Here is a 24047-nt window from a genome sequence, read left to right on the forward strand (position 1 = left end):
TTGCCATGTCCTAGTAGTAAACCAGCCCTACTAGTTGGGATTCCTGCCTAGCATTGGACCAGCCATGGCAATTCTGGACTTACAGCACCCCCTAACACTTCCATATTCGCAGAGGTCTCAGGTTCACGGAACATGCCACGTGGCTTGCTCAGAATCTTTGGCTAAGCTTACAATGAAAGGGTGTTTACAGAGAAATTCAGTCTACCAAGACTGGACTAAGTGCCTACTTCTTCAGTTGTGTAGCTATCAATGCAAAACCACAGAAATCAAGAATGATCAGAAAATGTGCCATCACCAAGTAGACAGAATACAATGCCAGTGACTGAGATAAAGTTTTACAAACTTCCTGATAAATAATTCAAAATAACTATTTCAAGCAAGCTCCAGGAAAACACAGAGAAATAACCCAGAGAACTGACCAAAAAAATGTTACCAGAAGGAGCAACTGAACAGAGAGACTGACATAATTTAAATAAAAACAAATCCTGGAGCTAAGAAATATAACGAACCAGAAAATGCACTAGAGAGGACCAACAGCAGAATTTATCAAGTGAGAATTTGGGGAACTCAAAGAACGATTATTTCAAAATATATATTCAGAGGAGAAAAGAGAAAAAGAAGGGAAAAAAGAAAGCTTATGGGAATTATGGAAGAGCATCCAAAGAACAAATATTTAAATCATGAGAATTAAAGAAGATGAATAATGACAAAGGGTCAGAAAACTTATTTAAAGAAATGATAGCAAGAAACTCTCCAAACATGGAAAACAGATATAAATATAAAGATATTAAAATGTCTACAAACATGTTAAATTCAATTATGGCTACTCCGTAACATTTTACAATGTAACTGTCACAAAGCAAAGACAAAGAAGAGATCCTGAAAGTGCCATTGGAAAAGAAGCAAATGACATATAAGGGAACTGCAGCACACCTAATGGTAGACTTCTCAGGAGAAACCAAATAGGCAGCAGGTGAGTATGCTGATATATTCAAAAGGTTGAAGGAAAAAACTACCAACCAAGAACTATGTGCCCTCAGCTGTCCTTAAAAAGTGAAGGATAACAACTTGCAGATAAACGAAAATCCGAGTGAATTCATCATTACCAGACCTGTCTTCAAAGAAATGCTAAAAGAAGTTCTTTGACCTACAAGAAAAGGATGCTAGTAGGTGACATAAAAACACCTGAAAGCATAAAACTAGCTGGCAAAATAAGGACAGACTCACAGGTAGAACATTCTAATATTGTAATGGTGGTATGTAAATCATGTATGCATTTAGTAGGAACATACCTAATCATAACAAAGATGCTATTTGACAAATTCATAGCTGATAAGTTTAACAATGAAAAGCTAAAAGCTTTTCTTCTGGGACCTGGGACAAAACAAGGGTTCTAACGTGTATTTCAAATAGTATTAGTAGTCCTAATCAGAGCAGTTAGTCAAGAAATAAAATACACCCAAACTGGATAGGCAGAAGTAAAATTGTTTCTGGTGGTAGATGACATATTATATGTAGAAAACCCTAAACACTACCAAAAAATCTCTTAGAACAAATAAACCAAATTGGTAAAGTTTCAGAATAGAAAGTTAACATTAAAAATTGTTATTCTTTACAAACAACAAACAATCTTAAAAAGAAATAAAGAAAAAAACCCTATGTAACTTCAAAACCAAAATATTTTGGAATAAATTTTCACAAGGAAGTGAGTGACCTCTACACTGAAACTTTAAAACACAGATGAACGAAATTGAGTAGGACACAAATTAATGGACAGTTATCCTACATTTATGGATAAGAATAGTTAATATGTTAAAAACTTCTATAGTATCAAAAGCAATCTACTTATTCCAAACGATCATTACAAAAATTGGTGGCATCTTTTTACAGAAATAGACAATAACCATTCTAGGTAAAAAACCATTTAGACAAAAACCATTCTAGACAGAGACCATTTGAAGTTTGCATGAAACAGAAAATTACACCAAATAGCCAGTAAAGTTGGTGGGGGGGACAAAGCTGGAGGCATTACAGTCTGTGATTTCAAATTATATCACAAAGCTATAATAATGAAAACAGCATGGTACTGGCATGAAAAGATATAGAAGCTAATGGAAAAGAATCAAGAGCCCAGAACAAAACCCACACACATATGGCACTAACACTTTACTAGGATGTGTGCCAAGAATACACATTGGGAAAATAATAGTTCTTTCAAAAAATGGCATTGTGAAAAATGGATACTGATATGCAAAAGAATAAAATTGAACCTCGTGTATTAGACTTAAGTGTAAGAGCTATTGTAAAATTCCTAGAAGAAAGCATAAGAGAAAAACAACTCTTTGATGTTGATACAGGCAATAACTTTTTTTTTCAGAAATGACATAAAGCATAAAAAAAGCAAAAAAATGGCATTACATTAATCTACAAAGCATTTAGAAGGCAAAGAAAGCAGCCATAATGAAATGAAAAGACAACCTACAGATTGAGAGAAAATATTTACAAACCATCTATGTGATAAATGATTAACATTTAAAACTATATGAGTGACTCATACAACTCAACAGCAAATTTTTAAAAATATAGGCAAAATACATGAACAGATTTTTTTTTCCCAAAGAAGACATATGGGGGCTGGTGCCGTGGCATAGCTGGTAAAGCCACCGCCTGCAGTGCCAGCATCCCATATGGCTGCCGGTTCGAGTCCCAGCTGCTCCACTTTCCATCCAGCTCTCTGCTATGCCTGGGAAAGTAGTAGAAGATGGCCCAAGTCCTTGGGCCCCTGCACCCACATGTGATCCCTGGAAGAAGCTCCTAGCTCCCTGGCTTTGGACTGGTGCAACTCCTGTAGTTGCGGCCATTTGGGGAGTGAACCAGCTGATGGAAGACCTCTTTCTCTCTCTCTTCCTCTCCGTCTCTCTCTGTGTAACTCTTTCAAATAAATAAAAAAAGGTTTAAAAATAAAGAAGACATACAGATATCTATCGGCTTATGAAAAGGTATTAACATCAATAATCATCTGGGAAATGCAAATTAAAATTGCAGTGAGATATCACATGACACCTGTTAGGAGGAGAATATAAAAAAGGCAAGAGAATAGCATCATAAAATGCTGCTGTATGAATGAAAGGAATCCTTGCACATTGTTGGTTGGAATGCAAATTGGTGCAGGCATTACAAGAAGCAGTATAGGATTTTCTTAAAAAATGAGAATTACCAAAAATTCCTAGTTTGGGTATAGCTCTAAAGGGGAAACACATCAGTGTCTCAAAGAGATAGCTGTTCTCCTATCTTCCTTGACTCAATATTCACAAAAGCTAGGACATGGGAACAATCAAGGTGACTACAATCCAGAGTCCTCTCATGGAAGATGGATGAAGAAAATCTCTCTCTTTGCGTGTGTGTTTGTATATATCTATGTACACATATTATATATAGTGTATATAACGCCTTTATTATAAGCCATAAATAATGAGCATAGAAACACACACGCACACAGGTAGTTCAAATATTTATACATAGTTTTCCAATAATGCTTTCTGAAGAAGCCTAGTAAAGCCAAAGGAAATTATCTAAAATACAAATTGAATAATAATTAATATTTTAGTCTACTGTGACAAATTACACATGAATTTCAAAAACTGTTGACTCCAAAATAAATGATCTTATATATCACATTTTCTTCTGAATTACCAACTTGTCCAGGAGGACAACTTCAGGGGGATTTCGCTTGTTTTCTACTAAATTAGTCTTGGTCCATAGATTAGGAAACAAATGTAGATGTTCAGGCAGTTCCCAATCGTATCAATCACAAGTCTGCATCCAGTGACCAAAGGAATTATCACTGGTTAGTTGGTAGACTTGAAAGCACAGTGAAATGGTCTGGACCAGGATTCCATTCCTCACTGACCTTCATATGTCTGCCAGCAGGAATCCACGAGTGCCAAGGCTTCACTACCTTACAGGTGCTTGTGAAGACTGCATGGAACATCTCAAAGTTGCATCACCAGTGAAAGAAGCTAAAGACTTTGTCTGCCAATCCCAGCCCACACTCACTTGTGGGCTTCTCCTGGTTGTGAGACATGGCCACAGTGCCCTGTGCCTGTGAGGAGCACACGCCTGCAGCCAGATCAAACCCACAAGGGGAGAGTCACAAGCTCCCACAGGAAGGTGTCAGGCACATCCACTGGCTAACAATGGTGCCTGTACACCAACACCAAAACTTCTTTAGCCTCACTAATAGCATCAATTTCACTCATTTTTCACCTTTCCACTTCTCTCTTGTTCCAGTTTAAATTCCATTTTCCATTGTTACTTTAACATCATGAATCTTCAAAAAGTTCTCTGAAAATGCATATTATGATGAGGGAGGGGAGGTGTTACAAAGCTTTCTGTTCCACAGTGTAATCTGGCATTGGGATTTCTCAGCTCTGCAGTCTCTGGACACACAGACGGCTCTAATATATCCACTAGCCAGTCTACTGTGTGCTGGGACTGTGCCCGGAGTGACTTTTACAGATGAACAGAAAGCCAGCATTCAGAGTTGGCAGAGGCATGGGTTCTAGCTCCTTCTGACCCCATGCCAGTACTTGTTTTGACTTCATTCCAACTGCTCTGAAATCTCACATCTCCAAAATTGGTGAGGGACTGGCCACTAAGTGGCAGTCTAGTTCAAATACTTATTTTAAAGATTACAGTTAGTCAGCCTCCTTTAGCTCCATGCTACATAATTCCAGATGCTGCTCAGGTAAAACCTAAAAGGAAACATCTAAAGGAACTGCACACACAGCACCAAGAAGAAGTGGACCACAGCCCAGTCCTTGTCTCCCGACCCCCAGTTTGTTCTGGAGCACAGGCCCTGTGGTTAATGAACGTGAGGGCATGGCAACAAATTTGTGGAAAATAGAATTAAAAGATAAGTTTTTTATGGAACAATTTTTTTAGAAATCCATGAATAATTTTATAGCATGCAATTTCCATTAACTTTTTGAAGAATCTTTATTATCAATTTTAAACCTTGGCCAAACACATTTAGGTATTATCACTCAACTCAGATTATGGAGTTAAAATGTTCATATTTTTAAACAAGAATTTGGAGATAAATAGACGATGTATTTTGGATAAAATTCTTGAATAGGAAAATTATGTCTTCAGTCTTAAATTCGTGTCATGAAGGCACTTGGCACTTGAACTCAAGTGTTGCTTTGTTCAGGTACTCTGTCCCAGCTACATTACTCATGCATGCATTATCCTTTCTGTCTGGTTGCTATTTAGCTTTGTATCCATTTGAGCCTCAGACATAGATATGAAAATTGGATCCCAGAACTACAGTGCAGACTCTGAAGCTGCTCTGTGTGATCCACTGTAACTCACGAAGCTTTGAATGCTCTAATTTCTCCTATGTAAAGTGAAGAACTTATTCCAGATGGTTTGAATGTATGAATCCCCAACCCAAGACTCCATGATCCATCATCCAGCTTTCCAGGAAGTCTCCATGTCTTTGATTATTTATCTATGTATAATCTTCACAAAACAATAAAAGTGATAAGCACAAAGAAATTCCATAAATATGTATTGATTTTGTATTTTAAAAACTTTTAAAATCACTTACTTAAACAACTAAATTATATCATGACTAAAGCAATCTACTTGCCAGCATATTGTGCACTGGGACTGTGCACAGAGAATACCTGAAATAATCTCTTTTAAAATATGAGCCGGGGGTTGGCGCTGTGGCATAGACGGTAAAGCTGCTGCCCGCAGTGCCAGTGTCCCATATGGACGCCAGTTCGAGTCCCGGCTGCTCCTCTTGTGATCTAGCTCTCTGCTATGGCCTGGGAAGGCAGTAGAGGATAGCCCAAGTCCTTGGGCCTCTGCACCTACGTGGGAGACCTGAAGGAAGCTCCTGGCTCCTAGTTTCAGATCGGCGCAGCTCCAGCCATTGCGGCCATTTAGGGAGTGAACCAGCAGATGGAAGGCCTCTCTCTCTCTCTCTCTCTCTCAGCCTCTCCTTCTCTCTGTGTGTAACTCTGACTTTCAAATAAATAAATAAATCTTTAAAAAAATGAGTCAACACGATTTTTGACTTACCTGAATTTTTTCAACTTCATACTTTTTTGTTTTCATGTTATTCCGTTGTAATTTATTATTTTCATGTGCTTAACATATTAATTTCAGTTTTTAATTTCCCATCTCATATAATAGATATATTTTATTACACACTGAAACTACAAGTTCAGGCTTGAAAGAGTCATTGCATATTTCTGCTCATTAGATTTCTGTTGTAAGCATTTGGTCCACTGAAGGGTAAGGCTTTTTCCCCAGAAGTAGTGATCCCAGGATCACAAATCTCTGATTCTCTCAAAATGTAATTGGTGAACTGGGATTGTAGTCCTTGTGGAGTTGACAGGATAAACAAGCCATTCCCTAAATCTAGGCCCTCTATCCCTATTGGGAGCCTTTGTTCTTCTCCATTCCCTCTTGGAACTTCTCATTATTTTAGGCTTGGTGTGTGGTCACTCTGTGGGTGTCACTTCTCCGACCCCAGATATGCAACAATACAGAAGAAGCAGGCCATGCACCCTACTTCCTACATATTGGTAAGGGGCTATCTGTTTCTTTTTGCCCCAATTAGATTTTTATATTTTTATATTATTTTATATTTTTGCTATTATACCTGAGATTTATCATTGGAAGCACAGAAAAATATTGAACCAGAAAAAGACAATCCAAGAAGAAGCTGGCCTCTCCCACAACATCAGGTATTCTAAAAGATTGTAAAAGCTGTGGCTTGTGGGTTGCAAACATGAATCACAAAGTCTCATGTAGAAATGCCCATATTTTTGCTAACTTTTAAATTTTTATTTATTTTTAAATGAAATGCAGAAGCAGACAGAGAGATCTCCCACTCACTGGTTCATTCCCCAAATGCCTCAACAGCTTGGGATGGGCCAAACTGAAGCCAGAAGCCTGGAATTCAATCTGAGTCTCCCCATATAGGTGGTAGGGAACAAAATATTTGACCCTGCTGACTCCCAGCATGCATATTAGCAGGAAGTTGGAATTCGTAGCTGAGCTGGGACTCCACCCAAGCACTCTGATATGGGATGCCTGCATCCCAGGCAGAGTCTTAACCACTGCACCAAATGTCCACCCCCCATTTTTATTCTCTTTTGTGAGTAACAGCAACGTAGTGGATGTGAATTTGTTGATTGATTACAGCCAAAAATCATAGCATAAATTAAACATATCCTTATACTTGACCTTTTCCAGTCCAGGTTGTTCCGTGTTTGGGATTATGTAGGTTTGTGAAGGAGTCAGGTGAAATTGCCTGTTCCAAGTCTCAGCCAGCTGCTCAGATGAGGTCAGATCATCAAACAGAATGGACAAAATGACTCCTCACTTTAAAGAGCAGCACCTGGCAAACACTGATAGCAGAAACTGACGGGATTCTTTCCCACTGATAAATTTTACTGGCTACTAGTGTCCTTTGTGAGGGAAGGAAACATAATTTTAAAACATTTCTGCTTGTACCTGCCACATTATACCATGAAGAAGGCTTTGAACTTCTTTTTCAGATGATTGCTGTAGGGAAATATTTTCTCTTTCAGTTTCACTGGTTCTTTTTGTCTAATTTTCATTATAGTATCTCCAAAACTGAATTCATTGCCTGGCTCATGGATTTTTCAACAATTACTTATTATGGTGACTATATTTAACATGAATTTAATATCTTACCTAAATTTCAAGTGCTGAGCCATAACTGTTAAGTGTACAAGGCTTTACAACAGGTCTCTTGGACTTACTCACCTTGCACAAGGACATATTATACTAGTTAGACAGCAGATCAAGTGAACAAGTATGTGATAATGGCACAAGATCTAGAAGTCAGGCAGAGAAAATGAATTTTGGCCTCAGAAAACCTGTTTCTCTTCTGAGTTCAATCTTTATGTTTACCTCCTCTAGCCCACAGTGCTAATCTAGGGAGCTAACAGGCTGCAGCAAACAAAGAATCCCATAAACACACAAACATACTTTATGACTCATGCTGCAGAAAGGGCCATTGATCCACTCATGGATCATGATCACCACTCAGATGAGCTTTGCTTTCTCTCCAGACTGAGAAGTCAGGCTCAAGGGTCTAACAGCCTTTGAGCAGGGGGAAGGAAAATGCAGTGCCAGGAACTTGAGGAAGTAGAAAGATGATTGATAAGTACAGTTATTAAGACCTTGTCCTGAGAAAATGGCATGGGCCTGATATACAAAACATAAAATCAGGGACCAACATTGTAGCACAGCAGGTTAAAATGCTGCTTGCCATGCTGTCATCCCAGAGCACTGGTTTGAGTCCTGGCTGCTCTGATTCCAATTCAGGATCCCTGCTAATGCACCTGGGAAGCAGCAAAAGATGGTCCAAGTACTTGGATCCCTCCCATGTATTCAGAAAGCCACATATAATCTTGCATAAACCACATCTTAGCTCTTTTTTTGAGTTTTGTAACTACTTCGGGAAAATAATAAATCTTCACCTTCCAGTCTCTTTTTTTCAGGCTAAGGAAAGATCGTGTGTGTGTGTGTGTGTGTGTGTGCGCACACGCAAGAGAGGGAGAGAAAAAGTGGGAGAGAGACAAGAAGAGAGATACTTTGGAGGGTGTGTGATAGGACGATTCTTTGATTCTCTTACAATGACAGGAGGGGATGAGAAGGATGGGCAGAATGACTGATAGCAGTTTACAGTAAACACGCAGCCAGAATTCCTTAGCAAAATAAGGGAGTTATTTTTAGTCACTTTAAAAAATAATAGATGATTAAATAATACGTATCTTTAAAATTGCTACCTGAATGTTTAATAAATTAGAGAAATGTTTCAATTGCCTGAAAATTAATTTATCTAAAGTTTAAATTTCTGAACAATCATGGGTGAATACATTATTACTCTTTTCAAGCAGACCTTACATATATTTTAATATTGAAAGTTTTATTGTATTTATTTATTTTATTTTTATTTATTTACATTCTTTGTTTTGAAAGACAGCATATATACCTCAAATACACAATATCTGTCAGTTACTCGGCATATGTCAAAATAAAATAGCTTCTAAAGTAATTTTCTCTCATCTCTTCTTTTATAATCTAATTTGAGAACTATTTCTATGCCAGTGTTTATTCCTGTATGTTTAAAGATGGTTCATGTTTCACTGGCTGATTTGTTAACTTTAAGTTCTATTTCACTGCCACATGCAAACAAGAAAGTAACAATTCAGTTGATTTTTTTTTTCTCATCAGATTCTCTCCTGGCCCTGGTTAACCTCCATTCTAGAGCTGTATGCTGACTACTGCCTCTTCCTGAACTGTTACCAATTCAAAGTTGTGTGTATTTCTGACTCTGGATGTCCTCATTGCTAAATTAGTCTGAATACCATAGGCTGATTCAGCTTTGCTCTCTGGCAACTGTATTTGGAATCATTCATTTATGTGCTAAGAAGGTGGCTACTTAGTGGTTTTCATTTTTCTATATTATCCTTGGAAGGATACTGCACCTGCACTTTTTTTTTTTTGCCACATGAGATTATTTTATTAAAAAACGCAAACAAAGCAGAGTGTGGAGCACTTTCTGTTCACCCCCAGGCTGCCTGCAGGACCCCCTCACACCTGGGTTACTTCAGACTCCAGCTGGGGCTCTGTCAGAAAGTGCAAGGTCTAGGCCATGAGCTGGGGAGGGAGCCTGGTGGCTTGGACCTGGGCACAGAGGGAGGAACAGGGTGGCTGGTACTTATATTGGAAGGTAGAACCATCACGATGCCTTGTTGGAGGAGCCCACACAGGACAGGACTCCTGGGTCCCCTTGGTGGATCTGCTCCTTGGAGAAGGCTGTTGGTTCTTGGTTCCATACTTTAATTTCAGAGTTAATAGAAGGAGGTGGCATCTCTTGCCTGCAGATACGTATTGAGGAAATTCTACAGGTGCTATAATGTGGCACTGCAAACAGTTGGGGATTGCCAATGTTGAGCTCATGCCCTTATGTCCCTAGGATATTCATCCTTTTGTAAGCTCAAGCTGTGGAAGATGGAGGAAGCCAACAACAGCTCTGGAAATGGCTTTCTACTTCTGGGGTTTTCAGATCAGCCCCAGCTGGAAAGGTGCCTTTTCATCATCATTTTGCACTTTTACATCTTTAATATTCTGGGGAACACAGCCATCATATTGGTGTCTTGTGTGGATGCCAAACTCCACACACCAATGTACTTCTTCCTCAGCAACCTCTCCTGTGTGGACATCTGTTTCACCACAAGTGTTGCCCCACAGCTGCTGGTTACTATGAGTAAGAAAGACAAGAGCATGAGCTATGGAGGATGTGTGGCTCAGCTCTATGTGGCTATGGGGTTGGGTTCCTCTGAGTGCATTCTCCTGGCGGTCATGGCTTACGACCGCTATGTTGCAGTCTGCCGGCCACTGCACTACGCCACCATCATGCACCCCAAGCTCTGTGTTGCCTTGGCCAGCACAGCATGGCTCAGTGGACTGGTCACCTCTCTCATTCAGTGCTCCCTCACTGTGCAGCTGCCCCTCTGTGGTCATCGGAAACTGGACCACATTTTCTGTGAGGTGCCAGTGCTCATCAAACTGGCCTGTGTGGACACAACTTTCAATGAGGGAGAACTCTTTGTGGCCAGTGTAGTGTTTCTGATTGTCCCTGTGTCACTCATCTTAGTCTCCTATGGCTTCATAACCCAGGCTGTTCTGAGGATCAAATCAGCTGCAGGGCGCAAAAAGGCCTTTGGGACCTGCTCCTCTCACCTGATTGTTGTCATCATTTTCTATGGGACCATCATTTTCATGTACCTGCAACCAGCCAAAAGCAGCTCCAAAAACCAGGGAAAGTTTGTTTCTCTTTTCTACACCATAGTCACTCCACTTCTGAATCCTATTATCTATACTCTGAGAAACAAAGATGTGAAAGGAGCCTTGAGGGCAATGGTAATAGGACATGCTTTGGGGTCAGAAAGGTTATGAGCTGGATATCTGGCACTAGATGGTTTGTACTAAGTACTCCTCTGTTCAGAGCCACAGGTTAGTACAAAATCTGCAGTTCTGCAAGAAGCTGAGGTACTCAAGGGACAAAAATTCTATGCTCTCTACTGAAAACACTCAGCTCTTTCTCAGCTATGCCATCAAATTTCATATACCCATTTTTTCTACCTAGTTTGGCGATCCATCGGTAAATTTCTGTTTATTCATAAAGGCTCAGCTGAAATGTTATCTACAGTTTCCCACTTTTGTGAAACACCATTCTTCTCACTCTCTGGGAAAAACTGTTTCCTAATATATTTTGTATAGCATGTGATACATACTGCAGTTTCCATATGTTCACACATGTTAATATGTATATATTTGCCTATATATACAAATAGACTAAGCAATATGTACATATAATAGATAGGAAGTAATATATAACCATTTTCCCATTAATAAGGGGTACTATAAAAAACTCATGGAAAAAGGCAATTAGAAGCCAAGCTTATTTGGTGCAAAAAATATTTAGAAATCCATGCACTTTTTCATAATACACACTTTTCATGAACTTTTCAAGACCCCTCGGATGACATTTGAAACTGACACATGCCCCACTGCACTGGCTCATTTACAGCAGGAAAAACAAGTGTACTTAAGAGTCATATTGGCACCTTGATTCCACAGAATTGTGGGATGCATATAATGATTATTATTTTATTAAAGGAATCAAATAGGCAAGTTTGCATTAAACAATTCATGGACTTTTTAGATTTATTCTAATTTTTTCTGAAGTGTTTTAGCACTTTGTAGATAAAAAGTCTACCAAAAAGTAATTTCTCTGGTCCTAAGAAAGGAGAAAGTGTTTCTTAAGAAGACAGTATTACTTATACAGTTTCATGCTTTAAAATATGAAATGTGAGATCCCACACAAGTTCACATTTGTGCTTACAGTCAAATATTTGGCTCCTAAAATTTAAAAAATGGGATATTCAGATACAAATTAATAAGAACTGTATTCTTATATATGGCTACCCTCTTAATTCCACAATACCTGATGCTCCCCCCAACCATCTTCATCTCCTTTATTCCAAAAACAGATTTGAACTTCATGAATATGGTAAGCCCAAGTATTTTAAGTGAGTTCTACAATTACAGAAAAAAATTTTTCTATCATATTAATTTTACTCTACATTGTCATTATATACACAGCAGGGAAGAAAGAGCATGAAAGTATGAGTGCAAGGAAAGCAAAAATACAGACAGAGTGGAATCTGGTGAGGTGGCTTTAAACAAGTTAGAATTTTGATGGCAGAAAGGAAAATGAGGTTCATCTAAAATGCATGTTTGCATCAAGATGTTATAGCCTGTTTACAAATGATAAAATTCAAGCTTGTACCCATTGCCAATGATAATCAAAGGTAAAACGGTGCACATAAGAAACACAAAAAAGCCTCAGAGAGTTTACTGAATGATTCAGGGATTCTCCTCCAACCTTATGGTGTCCAATTTACCCCTTTAAACATTTGAAACAAATAAAACAATGGATAGTCTGTTATCCACTCTAACAGAAATGAGAGGGGTATGAACCTGGTTGAGCTTGTCTTGTAGAATATTATTATGTGCATTCTCCCATCAGCTTTGGAACGTGCTAAGGAAAGCATGCTTTCATTTCCAAGGGGAAATAACTTCTCCATTTATATAAGGAAACTTCACATTTATAAATACATCAATTCCTTATAATCAGAAAAACACACCATAGGAAAGAATGTGCCTAATTCAGAGTTGAAATCAATTTAAATGGTATATTGCATCTACAACACAAAATGAGACATTTTTAGAAAAATAAAGCTCAAAGTGAAAAGATGACCAGATATGAAGTAATGGTATCAACACAATATATAGAAATAACTATATAGAGAATATATAAAATATATACAGAAATAACAAAGAAAAAACAAAGATAATTTCACAGGCAAAATAAGGTAATAGGAAATGAAATGCCACTGAAAAAAATCAACTACCAAACACAAAAAGTTGCAAAAATAATTCAGAATAGAAGTTTAGATAGAATAAATAAGATAAAGTTGAAAATGTTAGCATTAAAGAGATAATAGATGTTTCTTCTGGAAAAAAAAATGAAAGTAATAGAGGATGGGCGGGGCCAGTGTTGTGACACAGAGAGTAAAAAGTGACCACCTCTGATGCCAGCATCACATAACTCCAATGCTCCACTTCCAATCCAGCTCCCTGCTAATGGCCTAGGAGAAGCAGTGCAAGATGGCCCAAGTGCTTCCATTTGTTTCCTTTTTGATAAATAATCACTTTGAGCAACTTTTGACTCCTGTGGTCTATGTTCAGATTATGTATGCATCAGATATTTTCTAAATACAGTCATTAAGCCTAAAGCAGGGACATGTAATCCAATTTACATCTATTACAGTGTTGTTTGGAGAAGACCTGTGCAATTATGACTCCAAGAAAGGGATAGTCCTGTATTACAATTGTTTTAAAACTACACAGTGAAAATAGTGAAATGTATATGCATGGTTCTGGCAACCCTCCAAACACTATGAAATCTTAAAAGGTGCATTTTTTTGAAGTTGGGGGAAACAAACAGAAAATGATGCCTGCTACGCACAAAATTCTGAACATTCATGGAAAACAGAAAGCATCAGATCTCAGAGACAAACCGAGGAAGCCACAGCCCACCCCTAGCCCAGACGGCGAGGAACGGAGATGGAAGCACTGCCGGCCTTGCCCCGGATAGACACTGGCCTCACACGTACCTGGGCTCGCTCATGGTGCTCAGAGGAGCAGAGGAGGATGACCCCTACCCCGTACCTGTCAGGACCAACCAGGCTCGGTCACCAGTGGAGGGGCTGAGGAGGAGGCCATGGTCAGTAGGCAGCAGAGGGGCAGAGGAGGGCGATTTCCGTCCGCTGTGTGAGGAGGAGGCCGTGGTCAGTCAGAGGCGGGGCCGAGGACGGCGACTTCCGTCCGCTGTGTGAGGAGGAGGCCGTGGTCAGTCAGAGGCGGGGCCGAGGACGGCGACTTCCGTCCGCTGTGTGAGGAGGAGGCCGTGGTCAGTCAGAGGCGGGGCGGAGGACGGCGACTTCCGTCCGCTGTGTGAGGAGGGGGCCGTGGTCAGTCAGAGGCGGAACCAACCAGGACGGCGACTTCCACCCACACTGTGAGAAGGAGGCCGTGGTCAGAGGCCGTGGTCAGTCAGAGGTGGAGGGGCCGAGGACGGCAACTTCCGTCCGCTGTGTGAGGAGGAGGCCGTGGTCAGTCAGAGGCGGGGTCAACAAGGACGGCGACTTCGGTTCCCTGTGTGAGGAGGCGGCCGTGGTCAGTCGTTGGGCGAGGAGCGGAGCAGCATGACCCCCGTCCTTGGTGCCCATGAGGAGGCAGTAGTTTCCAGTCAGCAGTTGTGTCTACGCAGGGGAAGGCGAGGACACTGAATCCAAAGAGGAGTCAGAAAAAGCATGGCCTTAGGGCTGTGCCGGTGACCCACAGCCATGCCGCCTGCCTCTCAGAGTCGGGTCCACACGTGGCGGTACAATGACGTTAAAGAATAAAAAACAAGAAGGAAAGGAGGGAAAAGAAACGAAAGAACAAGACTTCTAAACAAAGTCATGGTAAGAACTTCTAATTTTTTAAGATTTATTTATGTATTTGAAAGGCACAGTTACAGAGAGGCAGAGAGAGAATGAATGAATCTTATATCCACAGGTTCACTCCCCAAATAGTCGCAGAGGTGGGAGCTGGGCCAATCCGAAGCTCTTTCCTGGTCTCCAATGTGGGTGCAGGAACCCGAGCACTGGAGCCATGTTCCACTGCTTTCCAGGCCATAGCAGAGAGTTGGATCGTCAGTGGAGCAGTTGGGTCTCAAAGTGGCTCCATATGGGATGCGGGCACTGCAGGTGGTGGCTTAACCAGCGATGCCACAGCAACAGCCCCTAAGAGTTTTAAAAATAACAGGAAAGATAAAAAAAAAATAGACAACTTAATCACCTTTAGTGAAGTATGATTAGCAAATATATTTGTAGGTGTGTGGTTTATGGAGTATAATGTGTTGTTGTGTGTATACCTTCTAAATTGATTACCAAAATTGAACTAGAAAATGTATCATCTCACAGAGACTGAGTTCAGAAATGCTTTGTAAAAGGAGAAAAATTATGTTTCTGTGTGGGAGCAAACTGTTGAAATCTTTACTTAATGTATGCTAAACTGATCTTCTGTATATAAAGAGAATAGAAAATGAATCTTGATGTGAATGGAAGGGGAGAGGGAGTGGATAAGGGGAGGGTTGCGGGTTGGAAAAAAAAATCTCTCTTTCTCCCCCAAATTCTAATCCCTTGCTTTCAACTCGTCTCTTCCTACTGATATTTTACACACAGCAGACACCTCAGTCAATCCCAATATGCCATGTTCTCTCCTAACCTATTTCCTTTCTCTGAGATAATTCATTGAGCTGGAATAATGTGATTGCGCACCCATTCATTCATTCATTTTCTCTGTGTGTGTTTCTCTGCCTTTCACGTCGATGCAAATGAATAAATCATCACTGAATCATAAAAAAAAAAAAGAAATGTTTTGGACTTTGGGGAAAAGAAGATGAAAGTGCATGTGCTTTAAAATGTTGATGGAAAATGTCTCCTGGACGTTTTGAATATCCCTCACTCTGTGTGTGTGTTTATTAACACAGGAAAAACACTCAAAGGTGTAGTGGCAATGGTGTGCCGGCTGACCATATCCCCCCCCCCCCCCTCCAGGAGCAAACAGAACAGTTTGGGTGGTTTGTAGAGTCTGGCGATTTCTGTAGTGTAATACTACATCCATGACTAAATTCAAGCTCCCAGAGTGATGTCATCAACCCCCGAGCTGGGATGGGTTGCACACAGCCCTTCCCTTGCTTGTTCCCTCTGCCCTGCCCCCAACAGCAGTGCAAGCTTGCTCCAGTGCAGCACTGCATAGTTGAGGCACTGGGTCATACTTCAAGGAGGAGCAAACAAGGAGATGTAAATACTACAAAATGATAGAAAGCAGTTCCCCTGAGTTGAAGAGAGACAGCTGTCCTCAAATTCACGTGGACAGTCTACAATCTGGGCTGGGTGGCATAAACGCCTGAAGCCAGGGGAGAGCCCCAGAAGGAAGAATCTTTTGAGGTTTCAGCCTTCCCGTCCTTGTTTTTGTTCAGATTCTCATCTTCAAGCTGAAAATCGATAAAAGTAAAATAACATTACAGATGATGTGCTACATTGCTTAAAAAAAAAAAAAGCCCTTCTTCAGCACACTCTTCCATACACCTGAACTGTTTTTCTCATTTCATTGAATTGTCCACCCATGTTCTCTTGCACATCTCAGAGTTTCCTTGGGAACCTTGTTTTGCATTCCCCTTTCAGGCATTTTATAGAGTTCCTTCATGTTCTGTTTCTGGAGAACTATTGCTTCTCTTTGGAAGTAAATAGTTGTTGCTTTTTCATGCTTCTTGTAACCCCAGGTTGATGTCTGTGCATCTGGTATAATACTTCTTCCAATTGCATGGAGAAAGCTTGATAGGAAGAAACATTTTCTTTTAGATGAGGTGTCAGGAGCCTGTTGGGGAGGTGCATTGTCTTTGTAAAAGTCAGGTAGCCGCTCTGCGATTTCTTCAGCTGTTGTCAGCATTAGTGGTGTCTATCAGGTCTCCATAGTCTGGGCTGCACATGTCTGTGAAGGTGGTGGTGTGACTCTGAAGTGGGTTTGCAGATGCCCATGTTTTCAGGTCCTGCAGAGTTGAGCGTGTACACTGCGTGGGTCTTTTTTTTTTTTTAAAAAAAAAGATTATTTACTTGAAAGGCAAAACAACACAGAGAGAGGGACACACACACACAAACACACACACACACAGGGTGTATGATGGAGGGAGAGATCTTCCATCTGCTGGTTCATTCCTCAAATGGTTAAAACAACCAGGACTTGGCCAGGTTAATTCCATGGAAGAGGGACTCCATTCTGGTTTACCACATGAGTGGCAGAGGCCCAAACACTCTGCCTATCATCTACTGCCTTCTCAGCCACATTAGCGGCAAGCTGGATCAGGAACAACGCAGCTGGGACTTGAACCTGCACATGGATATGGGATGCCAGCATTGCAAGCAGTGGCTTAACTCACTGTGCTACAATGCCAACTGTAGCTCCTGGTCTCATTGCAGTGGCAGCCACTGTCCTGAAGCTGCAGGTTGGAGTGGGGCCTGTCCTCAGGCAAGTGGTGCTGGGCTTTTTCAGGTGGCAACTGTTATGCCTGGGCTGCCTCCTGGCCCCTAGGTCAGTCTAGACTTTGCAGTGGCCTTGTCCTGGTATTGGCCCTATGCTTTAGTAACCTATGTTCTGGGGAATGGGGGGAATCCTTGTGAGCTCCTTCTCTGAAGCAAATGAGTCATGAGTGCCCAATACTGGATTTAAAGTCTTTGAGGATGTGGAGATTCTCTTGTACTCAAGCGTGCCAGTCTGAAGTGATGGTGGCCGTGGCTGGGGCTTTCCTGTTTGCCTTTCCCTGGTATAGCAGAGTCCTCCTGGCTGGCTGGATCCAGGATCACAACTGAACTTGTGCCCTTCTTTCTCCTCCATGTGTGGCCATCTCCAGTTCCTATGCTATCTACAGTAGCTGTGGCTCTGTGGTGGAGTTCAGAGTTCTCCCTTGGTCACTGTCCTGGAGGTCGGTCCTTCCCTCTCTTCCGCTTCCATGTTCATCACAGCGCTGCTCGTTTCAGCCAATAGGTGCAGATGCCATCCACTGAAATATCCATCAATGAATGAATATGAGACTGTGGCATACACACGATGGCATGATTATTCTGCTGCGAAAGAGGATGGAATACTCTAAATTTGCAATAAAATGGATGAATCCAGAAGATGCAATGTGCAGTAAAATTACCCAGGCATAGAAAGACATGTTTTCAGTCATGTGGAATTTTGAAAAACATTGATCTCATAGAAATTGTGACCAGAACACTGGTTATCAGGGGAGGATTTGAGGAAGAGTATAGAGAGAGGTTGTTCAGTAGATAGAATATTACAGTCATATGGGAGAAATTCTGTACAGTAAAACATAGGTAGAATAACTTTAGTCAGCAATAATGCATTGTACATTTCAATGCAGCTAGAAAGAAGATTTGAATGCTCTCATCTCAAATAAATAAATAAATGCTTATGGTGGTGGATATGCCAATTATTAGATTTGATCATTATACAATATACCTCAATCATACATCCCATTGTACCCCACAAATATGTACAACTATTATTTGCAAGTCAAAGATTAAAAATGAGTGTGAATACAAAAATTATGTTAAAATAACTTAAAATGGATCACAGAAATAAATGTAAAACTTGAAACTGTTAGACTCCTAGAAGTAAACAGGAAAAGGTCTAGATGACCCTAGATTTGGCAATGACTTTTAAAATCCAACAGTAAATATATTCCATGAAAGAAAAAATTGATAAATTGGACTTCATTAAAATCATTTTTTACTCTGAAAGACTTCACCAAACTAGAAGAAAATATTTGCAAGAGATTTAGTTTACACAGGAATATTTTACAAAATACAGAAGTACTCCTAAACTCAACAATAAGAAAACAACTGAATTTTACAAAATGGATGAAAACCCTCGACATACATTTTACCATAAATATTATACAGAATGCAAATTAACACATGAAAAGATACTCAGCATAATAAGTAACCAGGGAGTAAAGATTAAAACAATGAGCTACTATTATACATATTTTAGAATAGCCAAACTTTGTAACATTGACAACATCAAATGCTGGTGAGAATCCAAAGCAACAGGAACTCTCATTTGTTGCTGCTGTGAATGCAAAATACTGCAACCATTTTGCAAGGCAGTTCGATAGTTTCAACGACATAATCTTACCATATGCTCCAATAATTATGCCCCTTAGTATTTACCTAAAGGATTTGAAATGCTACATCCACTCAGATACCTGATATGAATATTTCTGGGAGTCCTATTTTTTTTAAAGATTTATTTATTTTATTTGAAAGACAGAGTTACAGAAGAGCAGAGGCAGAGAGAGAGAGAGAGAGAGAGAGAGAGAATCTTCCATCCACTGGTTTACTCTCCAGATGGCTGCAATGGCCAGAGCTGTGCCGATCCAAAGTCAGGAGTCAGGAGCTTCTTTTGGGTCTCCCATGGATGTACAGGTGCCCAAGGACATGGGTCATCCTCTACTGCTTTCCCAGGCCATAGCAGAGAGATGGATTGGTAGTGGAGCAGCCAGGTCTTGAACTGGTGTCCATCTGGGATGCCAGCACTGCAGGCAGCAGCTTTACCTGGTAATGCCACAGAGCCTGCCCTGCAGTCTTATTTTTAATTGCCAAAACTTGGACACAATCAGGTGGTTGTTCAGTTGGTGAATGGATAAATAAATTGTGGTACATCTGGACAGTGAAAGGTTATTCAGTGCTAAAGAAATGAGCTGTTGGCGCCGGTGCTGTGGCATAGTGCTTGTCAGTTCCTGAAATGCTCTTAAAGTCCAGGACTAGGCCAGCTCAAAGTCAGGAACCAAGAACTCAATACAGGCCTTGTAGATGGTTGGCAGGAACTCCACTACTTGAGCCATCTTCTGCTGCCTCCAGTCTTCTCTAGTGGAAACTGAGTCTGCAGCCAGAGCTGGCAATTGAACCCAGACACTCTAATGCAGGTTGTGGTATCTTCACTGCTAGTGTAAATGTAAACTCCCAGTATTTTCAAAAGGCTATGATAACTTCCTTACAGCATTATTGTCAGAATCAGATACTCAGACTCTGAGAAAGCAGGGTTATGAGCTTGAAAGACTCAGGTATAATCTTGTATGTCATTGTTATATATGTTCTTTAAAAATTGTGTTAACTTATTCTATTTATTTGAAAGGGAGAGTAACAGAGAACAAGAGAGAAATAGAGGGAGAGCCAGAGAGAGAGGTCTTCCATCTGCTGGTTCACTCCCCAAATGACTGCATTGGCAGGGGATGGGCCAGGATGAAGCCAGCAGCTTCTTCTAGGTCTCCCATGAGGGTCAGGGTCCCTAGCACTTGGGTTACCCTCCACTGTTTCCTTGCGCATTAGCAGGGAACTGGATAGGAAGTGGAGTAGCCAAGACTAGAAACTGCCATGGTGTCATTTTAACCCACTACGCCACGGCACCGGTCACTATATATGTTCTTGAGTACTTTACTCTTATTTCTGCAAACCCCACCTTTCTTCACTGTGTCGTATGTGGCAGAGATTTTTTGATTAAGATCAAATGACTGAGAAACGGCATGTGTCCATTACCCTCACAGACTGGGCCAGAACTACTCTCATGGCCCTGCTTGACCAGGGCATGGGTGAGCACTCAAACTCTTTCATTTGAAGGCAGCCTTCCCATGTGAGAAGGGACTCTCAGGCAGCTGTTAAAGGGCAGAGATGGGGCACTGTGTCACTATATGGAGGCCAGTTCCCTCAGAAAAGCCACTGTGAGAATTTGAGTGAGCAGGAGATAAATCCTTGTGGTTTCTAAGTCATGGAGAAGTTGGGATCGCCTTTTCTGCAGGTTAATCGTAGCCTATGCTAAATGAACAGTTCCCCCTAAAGTCTTTTCTGGTGGTTCATATCCCCACTGGACTTGGAATGAGAAAAATGAAGTTCTCTTCTTTGCTCCACCTCTTATTCAACTGAATCTACCTTCTCATGGGTTCAAATAAGATCTCATATGTGAAGCAGCTTTGCAAACCAACAGGTCCTGTAGTGATGGAAGGGAGTGAATAGTTTGAATGGTAGAATCACTTGATATGTACAACAATCATGATATTCATATTTTGGGAAATGTTGCTATTTACAAAAACAGTTTTCCTTATAAATAAATCAAATGTATGAAAGTGCATTACCATATCATTCGGGGATTGATTTTTTCATATATTATTTTATTTATTTGAAGGGCAGAGAGAGGATAGAAAGACATACAGACACACAGTCTGGGATCTTCCATCCACACCCCAGTTGCCCACAACAGCTGGGTCTGGGCCAGGTCAAAGCCAGGAGCCCAGAACTCCATCTGAATTTCCTATGTGGGTAGCAAGAACCCAACTGTTTGAGTCATCATCTCCTGCCTTTCAGGGCTGCAGGAACCTAGAATCGGGAATGGAGCTGGGACTTAACCCAGACACTCCATATGGGATGCAGCCTGGCCCATCTGTAGCTGTTAAGAAGAAAGCAAAGGATGGGAGATCCATGTCTGTGGGTCTCTGTCTCTATTTCTCAGGCTTTCAAATTAAAATAAATAAATAAATAAATAAATAAATAAATAAAAAATATAGGTGTTGGAGCCGGCACTGTGGCGCAGTTGGTTAAAGCCCCAGCCCGCAGCACCAGCATCCCATATGGATGCTAGTTCAAGTCCTGGCTGCTCCACTTTCAATCCAGCTCTCTTTTATGTGCTGGGAAAGCAGTAGAAGATGGCCCAAGTCCTTGGGCCCCTGCACCCACATGGGAGACATGGAAGGAGCTCCTGGCCCCTGGCTTCACATCAGCTCAGTTCTGGCCACTGCAGTCATTTGGGGAGTGAACCAGTAGATGGAAGGCTTCTTTCCCTCTCTCTGGCTCTACCTCTGTCTGTAACTCTGTCTTTAAATAAATAAAAATAAATCTTAAAAAAAGGTGTTAAACTACAACAATTATTAATACACAGACTTTAAAAAATGTGTGGTAGTTACTCAATTTATGTTTTTTTAACATATGTGATTCTTATAATGTCCCTAATGAACATCTTAAAAATGGAGGCTTAGAGAGTAAAATAGAAAACAATTTTCCAAATCCTCAAAACTGCAGAGGGACAGCTGGGGTTTGAATGTAGAAATGGCTACTAGACATCATACTGTTAATCTCAGTGTTGTAGTGGCCCATGATATATGGCAGTTGTTCATACCCTGCCTTTCTGATGAATATATTTATGTATCTTAAAGTTTTCAGAGGAATGATTTCCATCCATTCCTCTGACTTTCTCTCAGAGCTGAGCACAGCAGTGTGTATGTGTGTGTGTTATCAATAGAGAATGGGGTTGCTTAAAATAGAGGACAATGTCTCTGAGGTCTGCACAGATGCCCCCAATATTTCAAATGACAAATATGTATTTACGTTCTCTAGTTTTTCTAGTTCATTAGCTTAATAACCATTTACACATATTCACTGGTAACACCACCTCTAGCTGTTCAGTCCTTGTGTCCATTATCAAATTTTAATTGGCTCCATTTCACCTGTGCTCTGGAGATAGTTTCCTGTCTGAAATCTCCGTTGGGCAGCCTGCTGTTACTGCATGGGAAGGACTGTTTTCCCAAGGGCTTTGCTGGAGGTGCACAGGAAATCACAGCTGCCCCACTTATAAAAGGTGAGTGTCCTTGATTCTTCTGAAAGCATTCTCAAATGCTGTAAGCATGGACAATCTGGGGAGCTGGCTTTGAGTCCTTGACTAGAAGTTAACAAGAGAAACCTTAATTCGCATCTCTAAGACAATCACAGACAATACCTAAGGGTGAGAACACTGTGATTCCTGTTGACAATGTCCTCCTTTGATAGTTCCCTCTCATTCACACTTTGATTTCCTGGAGATTTTTTTTTGTTTCACTTTGCAATATTGTTTTCTCTTTAGAAATAGAAATGGAATTCCAGTTAAAAGTACAGTTGGAGAGGGTCAGTGCAGAAACCCAACTTATGGTTTCATGTGAAACAATTAGTAATTTCCTTAAAGGAACAGAAATCTTGCTACTTATTTTATAGTAGTTGCTGTCATTTCAGATGTCCACAATGATATTAGAGAATGTGACAGATTCATGTCCGACATATGGAACCTACCTATAGCTTATCATTTTATCTTTATGCCATCTTCACTGATTCAAAATTTTTGAACCTTTGTTTACCATTTGCTTACAAGACGTTCAGAGACTATGTGTACAGGAGTTCCAGAAAAGACTGAAGATATCAATAGTAAAACAACAACATGCAAGTGGTTGATATATGTGTATTTATATATATATATGTATAAATGCATGTATGTGTGTGTACACATATATAAAGTTTTTTAAAGATATTACTTTGGACACGATTTTATGGGATTGCATTCGTTTTTGCCAGTAGTTATATATGGACTTTATTCCTAGCTGAATCTTCAAGGCTTGCTTTCATATCTTTTTGATATTTTTTTTGTTATGGTCAAAATACATGTTTGAAAATCATTGAATGCATACAGTGCCCATTCCAAAAAAGAGATATGTGATGAAGGCTAAATGATCACTTAGCTAAAAATGAGAATACAAATTTTATATTTTTAAAAACTTGTTCCTTTGAATTCTGTCACTATATTTGACCATCACGAGAAAACTAATGCTAAAAGCCTTTAAGTTGGTTTTGTTGCAAAATCAAAATAAAGGGATTCATAGTGCCTTTGTTCACTTATTTCAACTTAAGAGATCCTGATAGTTTCATCCCTAATGGGGTATTGTTTTTTTATTTATATTTAATTTTATTTAATGAACATAAATTTCCAAAGTACAGCTTATGGATTACAATAGCTTCCACCCCCCCATAACTTCCCTCCCACCCACAACACTCCCCTCTCCCACTCCCTCTCCCCTTCCAATCACATCAAGATTAATTTTCAATTATCTGTATATACAGAAGATCAATTTAGCAAATATTAAGTAAATATTTTAACAGTTTGCACCCACACAGAAACACAAAGTGTAAAATACTATTTGAGTACTAGTTATAGCATTAATTAAACACCTAAGAGTAACTGTGTATTAATTACAGAGTTCAACCAATAGTTTTAAGTAGAACATAAAAAATACTAAAATGGTAAAGTATTAAGTTCTTTTTTTTCTTTTTCTTTTTTTTGTTTGTTATATAGTTTTTTTAATTTAATAAATGTGAATTTACAAAGTGCAACTTTTGTATTGTTGTGGCTCCCCCCCCAACCTCCCTCCCTCCCGTGGCCCTCCCCTCTCCCACTCCCAC

General features: G+C 40.2%; 1 protein-coding gene across 1 annotated transcript; it reads left to right on the forward strand.

Annotated features, from left to right (window-relative positions):
• Nucleotides 1–10065: 10065 nt before the first annotated feature.
• On the forward strand, nucleotides 10066–12249 carry LOC149125905 (olfactory receptor 2G6). The gene is made up of 2 exons (XM_089334721.1): nucleotides 10066–10977; nucleotides 12223–12249. Exons 1-2 carry the CDS (start codon nucleotides 10066–10068, stop codon nucleotides 12247–12249), a joined length of 939 nt encoding a protein of 312 aa, XP_089190847.1.
• The last annotated feature ends 11798 nt before the right edge of the window (nucleotides 12250–24047 follow it).

The sequence above is a fragment of the Oryctolagus cuniculus genome, chromosome 6 (assembly GCF_051225735.1).
Source record: "Oryctolagus cuniculus isolate XC-2025 breed Fujian yellow rabbit chromosome 6, ASM5122573v1, whole genome shotgun sequence".
In the NCBI taxonomy this organism is placed as follows: domain Eukaryota; kingdom Metazoa; phylum Chordata; class Mammalia; order Lagomorpha; family Leporidae; genus Oryctolagus; species Oryctolagus cuniculus.